Raw genomic sequence first — 13,201 nt, 5'->3', positions numbered from 1 at the left:
AGGAACAACGCTACACTGTGCTACGACTGTTTACCATACCGGACTTGGACTCTGCAGCCGAGTCACTGCCCTTGATCAAGCACCAAGTTGTGTTAGTATTGTGGAACTGTTGGCAATAAACAGAATTTGGAACTCACACCAATCGTTATATGTTGTTTCTCCAATTACAGATACAACATTATTAACAGTGGTGTTTACGAAATCACTTGCAGTGATTGCAACAAATTGTATATTGGTCACACAGGTAAGACCATAACAACTAGGCTGATGGTACACAAACACAGCTGGAGATTGCATAAGTCAGACTCCACCTGTGCCAATCATGTGCTGAAGGAAGGACACAAATACCAAATCCACAGCGTAGTGCTACATGTAGGCAACAGAGGAAGAAAACTAAGCCTATTAGAAGCACTTGTGATAAACAAACATTTAGCTTAAAATCCCCATCTGGTTCTGAATGCTCAATTTCAATTGACTACATTGCCACTTTCAAGCTTCATGTGTTGCTATCAACCAGCCATGTACCCACAAACCACCACAATGACACATACTGCTACACAAAATTAAAACATAACAGAATTTCATATTCCTCCCCACACAATCTTCAACAATATAGATTGAAATACTTTATATTTGAATAGTGAACTATGTTCAGTATTGCCCATTGCATAACATTGTTGTTTACAGTGTAAAACATTTTTGTTTCTCAACATAAGTTACTAGTACTGTGTTAGGTAGCTTTCAACCAATTTCACGATCTCACAGACTATGGCATTGTAGCCATATATCCCTTAGTAATGTAAGATTATTTATTCCAATTATTGTGTATAATATTGTCCATTGCCTAGAGTTTAATTTACAGTGTTGAAAAACATGTCTGTTGCATAACATAAATGAAGAGTACTCCGTTTAACGGTATCTCGGGTTAAGAATCAAGTTTAATACACAACACTATATGCAAGAAATTGTATCTTCATCTACATATTACCTGGAACAACTGTCCTTTTCAGATGTTAGTTCGAAAAACAAAAATGAGTGGAGGATAAACTGTGTACTTATTATTCAACCTTAAAAGAGTAATGTGTAAAAGGTGGAGGAAGAGTTCAAAAAGAAGAATGCGAGTGTCTTTTACAGGACCTCCAGAGAGACACTACAAAGAAACCAGCCACCATGTCTGTGTTTTAGGCAAATGAGTGTTAGCATATTACGATGACAAAGAGAACAGTCAGCTCTTGACTGTTTCACAGTGCTGTCAAACTGTGAAGAGCCTCTGTAAAGATGGGATTCTCAGAAACAAATCCACTGTAATTTAGACTCCAAACCTTGGTAAAATTAAGCAAGTAATCACAGAACTCAAAAATAATAAAGCACAAGGTGAAGACAGCATTGCAGCAAAAATGTGGAAAATTGGAGAGGAAGTCGCTGCAGATGGAATACATCGCCCTATAGAAGAAACATGGAAAACTGAAAAGATACTAAAAGACTGGAAATGTTGGTTTTCAAAAAGGCAGGTCATGGGTGGAACAGATATTCAACTTCAAGTCCATTCTGAGAATTGAGCAATAAGAAGGAAGAATATAATAGTAATTTTTGATTCCAAAAGATTGTATGACTCAGTTGATGGTCAAACTTTTTTAGGGTTTCAGAGGAATTCTGACTATTGGAAAATGATGGAAACTGTAATACAAACCCTGAAAGACACCTTCCCAAAAGTTAAGTATTTTTTGAGAAATCTGAGAACCTTTGAAATAAAGACAGGGGTCAGGCAAGAGAAATATTAACCCCCAATTCTCTTCATTATCATCCTGAAGAAAATAATGAAAATCTGGGAAGAACTCTGAAGTTGGGAGGAGTGAGTGAAATACACCTTGGGAAGAAAGGAAACAACTGTGAAATCAGGTATTTAGCTTTTAGCAGTGACCTGGTCCTTTTAGATGGAAACTGGAAATCTTGCATGAAATCACTGGAAAAATAGGTCTAAAAGTCTCATGTGGAATTGTATGGAACATAGACAGCAAGGATAGAAATACTTGGAGGTAAAATATGGGAAGATTAAAAGACAGGTTAATTTAAATACCTCAGAGAATGAATCCAACCCAGTGGACTGGATAGAAGTCAAAGTAAGAGCCAGAAAATTAGACCTTGCGTGACACTAACACAGAACAAGTACAACAAATGAACAATATACTAAAGGCCAAAATCAGGCACTGTAATCCAATTATAAATTCAGAAGGCATTTATGTTTTTATGTGTCTGTTTATTTAGAATAAGGATCAGTCATGGAAGTACTTGAAAAGAAGGAAAGGAAGAGTCTGAGGAAAATTCCAGGACCCCAAAAGACTACTGGTGGAACTTCAAAGAATAGGAAAAAATGAAGAGATCCATAAGAACATCAAAAGGATTGTGGACTAAATGTGTAAACAACAGTTGAAATTTCATTGACCCCTAGCTAGAATGGACAAAAACCAACTTTTTAAACAGACCTTGTCATATCACACATTTAAAAGTTCACTTTTAAGTAGTGGCAGCTGGTGATCATGTGCTACAGCACACTATAATTTCACACTAAAATTGTGCCATTTCTCTGCAAGTGTAAGCTGTAAATCATGCTAAAATTATGCCAATTCGTTTCGAATGTGAGCTGGAAATCCCACTAAAATTATGCCATTTCTCTTCCAATGCGTGTTGGTATACAAATAAAATGGACAAAACCATGATTTGTGGTGCTGCCTCCATGATGACCAGTACCAGTATAACCAATATCGAGTACTGAAATGATGGTCAGCCACACTATGATAAAGTCAGAGAAGGGATGCAGATGTCTGTTTTTAGTAACACATGCTCTGATCTTATATCATCCCTGCTGGCACTGAGGGTGCTGTGTTGCCCGCAGAACCAGGTCAATATTGTTTGTTGAAAATACATGAAAATTATTGTGAAAGTATAGAGTACAAGCAATTTTAGAGGAGCAGCTGACATATTGGTACTGTAGCCCAGTGGCTAAGGGCACCAACTGGCAGTTTGCTGGGTTAGGTTCGATTCCCAGTGCTACCATCATGTACTTTTTTAATTTCTTGTGGTGTTAAATGGTTATTATAAGATTTAAATATATTTAAACAGTTCACTTTATATATGCAAAATAAATATGTTCAATTTAGCTACAATTACTACCCTTATAAGTCAAAAGGCTATTATAGGGAGTGGTAAAAAAGAGCAAATATATGAGGAAATTTAGTCTTTAAGTCTATGGAAAGAGTTGTATATGTGGGTTTGATGTTCGCAATACACTTTTTTGTTTTCTTTGTTTATTTTCAGTAACACTGATATGTGTGTAGTACTGGGGAAGTGAAAGATCTATGACATATTAAAGCATTAATAATACTAATAATAATAAATAATGGAAATCATAGCAACATACTTGATCTATTGCATTATGTAAAACTAATATTGCAACAATTTTAAGCCATGACATAGTGCAACACAGTCTGTTTATTTTTGTAGTATTGTAGCACATTGGTAAAATTTTGCATGAACCGCCACTGCTTCAAAGTGGGTGGGAGAGGTGTAAAGAGATCCACAAGAAAGTGGCATTATACTAGAACTGATTGAAACTAAGAAGGATTCAGGAGCAAAATGCAGGGGGGGAAATCATTTGAAGAAACCATTAAAAAAGAGGTCCACACATTACATTTTTAAGAAGGAGAAAAAGCGAAGAAGTGAGAGACTGAATAGGTTCCAGGAAGATAGGATAAGAGTAGCCAAGAAGCCTACCATGAGGTCCACAGTTGGCCGAATTCAGAATAAAGAAGGGGGATGACTGGCCATTGGGTTCATTGTAGTGGAGATGTTGATGACTTACACTGCTTTGGCTATGAAACTGTATATGTACCTAGTACGGGTAACCATTGTATTATGTGAGCTGAAAAATGTTGTCATGTACTAACACTTGAATGCCATTCACCCAGAATAGTGGCAATACTGCAAACACAAAATATCCACTCATAAGCCACATGTTACATCTTCACTCATGTGGTGTGGGTGGTGGTGGTGGTTAGTGTTTAACGTCCCGTCGACAACGAGGTCATTAGAGACGGAGCTCAAGCTCGGATTAGGGAAGGATTGGGAAGGAAATCGGCCGTGCCCTTTCAAAGGAACCATCCCGGCATTTGCCTGAAACGATTTAGGGAAATCACGGAAAACCTAAATCAGGATGGCTGGAGACGGGATTGAACCGTCGTCCTCCCGAATGCGAGTCCAGTGTGCTAACCACTGCGCCACCTCGCTCGGTGTGGTGTGGGAACTTACTGTCTGGATAATACTTGTATTGTTGTTGTTGTGGTCTTCAGTCCAAAGACTGGTATGATACAGCTCTCCATGCTACTCTATCCTGTGCAAGCCTCTTCATCACCAGATAACTACTGCAACCTACATCCTTCTGAACCTTAGTGTATTCATCTCTTGTTCTCCTTCTACAATACTATAATGCTTGTATTCAGTCAGCATTCTCTGTATTAACTTTGTGTGTTGAGAGCTACTATGAATATTAAAAGTTAATTCATTGCTAAATATTTCAGGTTGCCTTAGTGAATGAGGTTTTAATTTCCAAGACACTCCTGTGTCTTCCAAGCTTCTGTACAAAGAGTGAGTGAGTGAGTGATTGTGCGAGTGTGTGCATGTGTGCATAGCCACAGTTTGTTGTTGTTGTTGGTGGTGGTGGTGGTGTAATATGTAATATATTTTAGTGTAAAAGTTGTGTGTGTGCTGTCTTACTGCTGTGTTTTTATAAGCACAAATGTAAAGCATTTTAGGTGTTAATCATAGTAGAGTAAGATAATATGAGACTGAGTGAAAGACCAAGTAGCTGTTGTTTGTAAAAAAAAAAAAAAAAAAAAAAAAAAAAAAAAAAAAAAATTTAAGTGGTTCAACAAATTATGAGAAGGTGCTGTTGATTGAGAGGAAATAAGTGTTGAAAGTAGTGGTTGTATAAAACATGTTAAAGGGCACAGGTGCTAATTTTTCTGTTCCAACAAAACAATTGAAACCTTTAATAAGTGACAGGTGTTGTTAGTTTTGTGGTAGGTCTCAGTCAATGACAAGGACAGGGAGGGGGGGGGGGGGAGAGAGAGAGAGAGAGAGAGAGAGAGAGAGAGAGAGAGAGAGAGAGAGAGCGTGTTGGTATGTATCTGTTGTGATGCTTGGTGTTGCAAAAAATTAAATGGCTCAGATAATAAAGTGTATTTGGTGTATCCATGCATTGTAGACAAATTCTTGTAGATGGAAGATTCAACTGTGATGCTTTAAAAGCTCCGATGTTCTGTTTTTGACATTGGGGGAGGCATTTCTTCCGTGCATCATGAAAGCCCTTCCATTTGTTTCCCATTAAACTGTATCTTCATTTAACATAAAGTCTTCTGCATATGGGACTGTGTCATAAAGCCTTCTGTGTATGGTACTCCGCCGTATTATAAATAACCGTCACCTGTGTTTCAACTATGGTTGCAGTGGCCTCCTCTTGGGTCTACTGGTGTATTTTTTATGGTAAAGTCACGTATATTTTGTGTAGATTGCTCTGCTTTGCATGACATTGTGTCATAGTTCTAAAAACTAAAGATATTATTGGTTGCTACTGGCGGGAAACATCTCTTGTTATTAGTGCACCCTGTTAGGCTCTGATTGCTGGCAGTCAGGATGGTGCAAGCTTGAGTCTATCCTCTCTATTCATGCTGGGGTGTTTTAATATCTCAATGGCCTCTCATGTCCTATATTTCACACTCCCTGGGTGTGTGATAAGTACACAGGTATCAAGAATTTTATTTTCTTGCGTCAGTCTTCTACTGTTTGGCCACTGCATATTTGTTGTGCTGCCAAAGTTGAATGTACTACTCATACTTCTGTATGTTTGCTGCTGCAGGCTTGCTGGTTTTACTGATGTAGACTGGTCCAAACAAAAGAATGCACAAAAGACTGGACATCAACCAACTAAAGCTAGCAGCACACTTACCATATGTGAAGAATGTCATCAACAGAATTGGTAAACATCTGCATGAGTTGGTGTCCAAGCCATCCTCTACAACACCTGCAAGATTCAGAATGTATCAGGCTCGAACAAGGACAAGGTAAAGTGTCTGCAGATTGCAGGTCTGCACAACGTAGACTATGAGTGTGGAGAAATCTACATCGACAGAACTTTCAGATCTGTAGCAATACACTGGAGCATGAGCAGTACATTCAACTTGGGCAGCACAACAAATCTGCAGTGAACAAACGCCATGAAGACTGTGGCACGAAAATAAAATTCAATGAAAGCTGCATTCTGGGATGGTAAAACACAGGATCAGAGAGGCCAATGAGATATTAAAACACCCTAACAACATGAACAGCGAGGATGTACTCAGACATGCACCATCCTAGCTGTCAGACATTAGAGTTCAGCTGGCTACACTAACAACTTGAGACAGATCGTTATGAGTACTTAACTGCCACTGCATGGCCTTTGTCCAGCATAAGGAAAATGAGAGTCCATACGCCATTTGTCAGTGTCTAACAATCATAGCGCACTTTGTGAGGAACAATAGAAAACAGCAGATATGCACTTCTTCTACCACAACCTATCATGTAATACCTTAGTTTTTTTTTAGGACTGTGACCTTATTTTATGTTCAACACACCATTTTTGCCAAAATATAAGGTGCTGTACAACGAGAATACACTGGCTGACCCAGAAATGACCAAAACGTCGGTGATAGTTATTTACAATAAAAGGCGATTCCATAGCCCAAAGGCTTATGTTAACTGATTCTGGCTGTGGAAGCTTATGCAGTTATATCTTTCTTCATTTGTATGTCCTGAAACAGAGAAAAAGAGGGACATTGGGAACATTAACTAGGAAAGTTTGTATGTAAGTTGCACTGATTCATACATGAGCAGGTTGAAAGGCTGGAATAATGTTTGGTTACTGCATGGTAGTGTAAGGATAGATTAAATCCTAGATAAGACTGAGAGATAAGAAATTCATTATTCTTCTTTGTTTACAGATGCTTGAGGTTGCAAGCAAAATGTTGGAAACACTTTCTGTAGAAAGTGCTGCTTCCTTATCAGACAATAAGCCTGCTGATGTTCGTATACCCACACCTGATTACCCCCATATGGGTCCTGATGAAGTCTGAACAATTGTAACAAATTAAAATTTAATTAGTTGGTGTAATAACAATTTGGTGGCTTTTATATTTTGTACATTCTGTGAGATGAAATTAAAGTATAATTTATTATGAGAAGGGTGATTCTGTTTTTTTTTTTTTTTTTTTTTTTTTTTTTTTTTCCCCTGTCAGCTGTTGCACAGCTATGTACATTATCATCTAAACTCTGACTTTGATCAACATAGGAGATATAAATGTTAAGTATTATTGTACAGAAACATTAATATAATGTAGGTTAGATGCAAAAAAAAAGAGGGGAGATGTAGTTTATTTCAGCCTTTAGTGAAGTGTACAATTTTATGTTGGCTCGTGTAAAGCAAGGAACAGTCTTTGCACAACCTTGAAATCTTATCCAGATCAGAACGAATACTTGCACAGCTTCTTCCAGACAGTACTTCACTGTAGATAAATGATCATCTGCAAAACACCAGAAGTTACATCTGTATCTATTAAACGAACATGTAGATAACATGCTAGACACTCCCTACCAAGAAGTCCTCAAATCAATACCAAGTCATGAAATTTATTTGATTCCCCATTCGCTCATACTTTACTTAACAAATGTTGTAGTGAGACAAGTGATTTTTAAAGATCAGGAAATATTACACTCAGTTAATCTCCTTGATCTATGGATTTCAGGTTGTCACATGGGAAAAGTATTGACACCAGTGATATTGGATGGTAATTTTGTGGATCATTTCTCCTATCCTTGTTCTAAAAAAGCTGTCCTGTGATTTCTCCCAGCTACTCATCGTAATAGTTTGTTTGAGCGATTTATGGTGTATTATGGTGAAAAGAGGGTCTAATTAAACCTCAAATTCTGTATAGAATCTAATAGACATCAACTACAATTCTGTGTATGCGTCACATAGTAGCACATTGGTAATGTCATGTTTAGTTGCAGGGTAATGTGCAATACAGGACCTAGCCTATTTAGCCTCTTCACTCTCTGGTGGTCTTCCCACCTTCACATGCCCCACTAATAAGCTCTGCACTTCTTAACATCAAATGGTAGACTGTTCCAGGTCTTAGGGGGATTACCACCCTTCGTATTATCCTCTTATGGTTGGGACAAATCAGCAAGAAAGCCCATTAAGTGTTTCAACTGTTGAGGTGCCACCCTAATTATCTCAAATCCTGGTTGACCAACCGACCCACCTTTGGCAGCTGGTGAGATCACTTGCACAGATGTGATGAGTGCCTGTGCTCCTTCTCACCGAGAGTGGACTGGAGATCATCTGCCACCATACCCATCCTGTGGTGGCCAACCTGGCATCCAGACACAGAGACAGGGCATGTGCATTACCTGAGGTGTAGCTGCTCCTTTGCAAAGCTTCATAGATCACCACTTCCTGCTCTTGTTTCCTAATAGGAGACTTTAAGGGATGAAGAGACAAAGGAGACACCCAGTAGGCACGGCAAGACTTTGACATCACAGGGGAGCATCATCTCTGAACATCTGAAGGAATTTACAACCATTTGGGGCAGAGGACAGTGTGTTTCCACCAGAGGACAGCATAACACAACCTATACAACCTGCTGACACTGCCATTTTTGGAGCATCTAACAGGGCTTCCTGCTTGTGCCCCATGTTTCTCAGCTTTGGACAACGTTATCAGTCTATGCTGGGGACCCACCTTCACCCTCTTAGGCCTAGTCCACATGTGCTATAGGCAGTAGGCTTGAGGAAGGAGGTGAAGACCTGGCCACCTCAGTGTTCTCGAAGCTGCCATGAGAGGTGGATGTGGTACTGATCATAGTTTACCAGAGTCGTTGTTGCCTTCAGGAGGAATCATGGGAGCTGTGTATATTGACTTCTAGATAACACCCAATACTCTGGGGCTTGTAGACATCCAAGTGGACCACTTCACCAAGAAGCTAATCTCTATTGCTGGCTCCATCAGACCCTCAGGAGATAAGCATTTGTTTGCTGGGTACAAGTTTTGTGAACCCAGGGTTCCTGAAGTGGGGACTAGTAAGTGCCACCAGTGCTCTGTTGTCGTAGGCTCTGTTGGCAAGGCAGAGGAATATTGTGTACCCCAGGGAACAGAGATCTCGGCTTGACTGCCCCGATTGTGAGAATGGGACAAAGCTCTCTGTCTCGAGATATGTTGTTCACTGATGATACACATCACTGTTGAGGTTGAACAGTCATTTAGTGGGCAACATTTGGGGAAAGTGCAACACCTCAATGGTGTAAGGCTTACTGAGGCAAGTGGGTCTCTCCGAGTAGACCCTTACTTCCCTAGCTGCTCATGAAACCAAGATAGAATCCTTGAGATCTTCTCCTCCTCCCAGCATGATGGCTGTACCAGTTGGGAGTACTCACACCTATTCATCCAAACGAATGAGGGAGGCTAGTCCTTCTGATAGTCAACATGTGTTTGTTAAAGGGGCTGAAGCAATCATAATCAGAATGTTTTTTAAGTGACCAAGAGGAAGAAGGGGATGTTTGAAAACCCTGTCTATATTCATAAAGGCTTAGAAGGGTGGGTTGGCACCATAAAGTCTATCAAGTGATTGTGAAATAGTTATTTACTGGTGTAAACTAACAGTGCAAGGCAGGTGGAACTACTTAGGAAGTCATAAAAATTTGCTGATTGTGACATAATTGTTGAGTTGCATAACTCAGTTAACTCCAGCAATGGTGTAGTCACACACCATGACATTAGGGAAACGGATGTAACAGAGCTGAAACAAGAGTGGGTATTAAAGAGAATAATGGACGTGGAGCAAAGGACCTAGGAATAATGGAGAAACTGAGACTGGTGAAGTGACCTGTGTCAGTGTGGAGAGGAAGGCCATGAAGCTGGGACTCACTATCCGTCTCCAGCTGTCTGTTTTAACTGCTCTGAGAGTAACCCAGTCTGGAGCCAAAACTGCCGTGTTCTTTGCTGAGGAACGCAAAATTCAAGAAATAGGCAGCTACGACAGAAGAGACCAGCAATGTTCTCGCATTGAGCATCAGGAAGGCATCCCAAAGGAAAATGCCTCAGAATTCCCACTTTCCTCAAAGCAGAGTGCCTCTCAACACCCTCTTTCCCCCTCACCCTTGAGGGAAAAGATCTCAGCATTCAGGTCGAAAGCTGTCCCGGGCATCATCAAACATCATTCTCATGTGTCTGACTCATGATGAGGACATCGTGTATTTTGATGCCTCATCTTCAGACCCCTCATTTTAAGCAGATTGATGTACCTGTACTTGGATGCTACAATGTACCTGTACTTGTATGCCATCACCCATGCAGGAAAGACGAGCTTACTGGTGACAGGGCAAAAGATGGCGTAGCAGTATTTGTCAAGGTCACTTTCCACTCCTCAGCTGTGCCCTTAACCACAACACTACAAGTGGTTGCTGTTTGGATACTGGCCCATGTTGCACACATGGTGTGTTCTGTGTACCTGCTGCTCCATGAGCCCATTGACAGTGAGATCCACACACATCATCTTGATGAACTAGTCTGTCCCTTCTCCTTATAGGGTATTTTAAAACACTCAGTGCACTATGTGGTTCTAACACCACTTGCCTCAAGAGTCAGATACTTGAGGATCTAACATGCAGTGCAGGTATTACATTGATGAACAGGTGTCAAGGTATACATTTTAAGACCACTAAAGGTTCATCTACAGCCATAGACCGCTCCTCCTGCTTGCCTGTTCTTGCAGACACTGCTCAATGGGGAGTGGACGACAACCTTCATGGCCACTACCCTCTCTGGATTCATCTGCCCAATGGAGCAGATCCCGAAAGGAAGCTGCTGACCCAGTTCTTCAGAAAGGCCAACTGGATGATTTACAGGCAGTTAGTTGTTTTTGAGTAATGCAACGGTGTCCAGAACTGGGTGGATCGCATTACAGCTGTGAAACATGCCACTGGTGCATCCATCCCAAAGTTTGTGGGGATGTCTAGGAGACAATGTGTCCCTTGATGGAATGATTGTTGTTCTGCATCAAGGACAGGAGAGCAGCTATGTGCAGATTCAGTCTGTGTCCTATGGATGCGAATCTTGCAACCTTTCGAATGGCACATCCAAAGACGAAGAAAGTAATTTGGGAGAGTATGCTCTTGGTAAGACTCCCTGAACTCCATCAGTCAGCATCATTTATTCTGACAGTCAATCTTTCAAAGTTGCCAGACTGTATTGGAGCAGGATTTCTCTGCCTCAAAGTATGATCATATGCCCCAAATCCAATGTGCTACTTGAAGTGCCAATGCTTCGGTCACACCACTATTGGTTGTAATGGTCAGGCTACATGTGGCTGATGTGGCAGCCCAGCACACGAACAGGGTTTCCAGTGCACTGCACCACCCAGGTGTGTTAATTGTTCCCAGACCCATCCTCTTGGGAGCAGGGATTGTCCTGTCTATGCTGAAGAAAAGAAGATTCAGGAAATAAAAGTCACCCAATGTATATCGTACTCTGATGCAAAGAACGCATTTATGACCACTCAGCCACCAATTTTCATCAAGTCTTTCATCTCGGTGTTGGTGCAGCCCGTACAGGTCAGTGTTGGCACCCAGACTATGACTGTTGAGCAGTGCACATCTACTCGTAACTGTAAATGTTGCTGCCAGTCTGCACTGGTGGTCCCTATCGCTGAAGCATTGAATGTTTCTGAACATAATGTCTGCATAGTCAGCAAACCTTAACAGCTGACATTGGAAGAGATTCAGCTGGGAACGAAGGCCAAATGGCTGAAGTGGTCGCTTTGAAGCTGTCGGACCATGCGACCTTGCTGTTGTCTGATGAATCTGAGGAAGATCATACCATCACTGGTAAGGACATCAAAGTTTGCCTGAGGGTACCATTGAGTCCTCAAGTGATTCCCCCCCCCCCCCCCCCCCTCCCTGCCAGACAGAGTGAACCTCCATTGTTAAAATGGCTTCCATACTGCAATGGAAAATCAATGGGATCAGGACTCATGTGGAGGAACTGAAACTCCTAGCACACACATGCCCCTTGTGCTTGTGTTCACAAGAAACACATTACAGATGACCCTGTGCTACAGGGTTATGCGCTATACCACAAGGATGATGTATTGAGGGAAAGAGCCAAGGGAGGGGTTGCAGTGATTGTCAATAATGCACACTGCTCCTCTGCTCTCCCCCTGGCTACATACCTACAAGCAGTTGCAGTTGAAATTTGTGCCTGTTAGAGGATTACTGTTTGCTTGCTGTACTTACTTCCACTAGATGTACACTCTGAGGCATTCACAGCTCTTTTGGTTGTGCCCATCATGTGTTGTGGGGCTTCACCTCTACTTGCCCTCGGGGTCAGGTCTCGGAGAGCCTCATGATGTCTCATGAGCTGTGCATCCTCAACATAGGTGCTCACAATCATTTCTGTACTGCTACTGGGTCATTCTCAGCCACTGACCTCTCTCCTCTCCCGTCATTGCAGACTCTGTTCAGTGGGAGGTCACTGATGACCTTCACCAAGCGAGGTGGCGCAGTGGTTAGACACTGGACTCGCATTCGGAAGGACGACGGTTCAATCCCGCGTCCGGCCATCCTGATTTAGGTTTTCCGTGATTTCCCTAAACTGCTCCAGGCAAATGCCGGGATGGTTCCTTTCAAAGGGCACGGCCGACTTCCTTCCCCGTCCTTCCCTAATCCGATGAGACCGATGACCTCGCTGTCTGGTCTCCTTCCTCACACCAACCAACCAACCACTGATGACCTTCATTCCAGTGACCATTTTTCACTCTGTATCCACCTACTTGATGGAGCACTACCTGAAGAGAAGCCACCAAAATGGATAGTCAGCAAGGCTAAATGGAAGCTCATCAGCCAGCTGGCTGTGTTCAAACATTCAGCATCCATGGGTGAGTGGACCACATCACACGAGTGATACATCATGTCACTGACCTATCCATCCAGAAGTCCTCAGGCCATCATAGAATGCAACCTGTACCTTGGTGGACAGATGAGTGCTGCTTACAATCCAGGACAGGTGTGTGATTCTTCGACATTTTAAATGCCAATCAACAGCAGACAACCTAAG

At 41.5% G+C, this 13,201-nt stretch overlaps 1 protein-coding gene across 1 annotated transcript in view; it reads left to right on the top strand.

Annotated features, from left to right (window-relative positions):
* Positions 1 to 7,236, top strand: part of LOC126263611 (Bardet-Biedl syndrome 4 protein-like) — a 152,217-nt gene extending 144,981 nt beyond the window's left edge. Inside the window, exon 13 of the mRNA XM_049960698.1 lies at positions 7,035 to 7,236. Coding sequence (XP_049816655.1) covers positions 7,035 to 7,166 — 132 coding nt within the window. The 3' untranslated portion in view covers positions 7,167 to 7,236. The remainder of the gene's footprint in view (positions 1 to 7,034) is intronic.
* The last annotated feature ends 5,965 nt before the right edge of the window (positions 7,237 to 13,201 follow it).

This window comes from Schistocerca nitens, chromosome 6 (genome assembly GCF_023898315.1).
Source record: "Schistocerca nitens isolate TAMUIC-IGC-003100 chromosome 6, iqSchNite1.1, whole genome shotgun sequence".
In the NCBI taxonomy this organism is placed as follows: domain Eukaryota; kingdom Metazoa; phylum Arthropoda; class Insecta; order Orthoptera; family Acrididae; genus Schistocerca; species Schistocerca nitens.
Note: the sequence above shows the minus strand (reverse complement) of the source record. Positions and strands in the feature narration are given on the sequence as shown.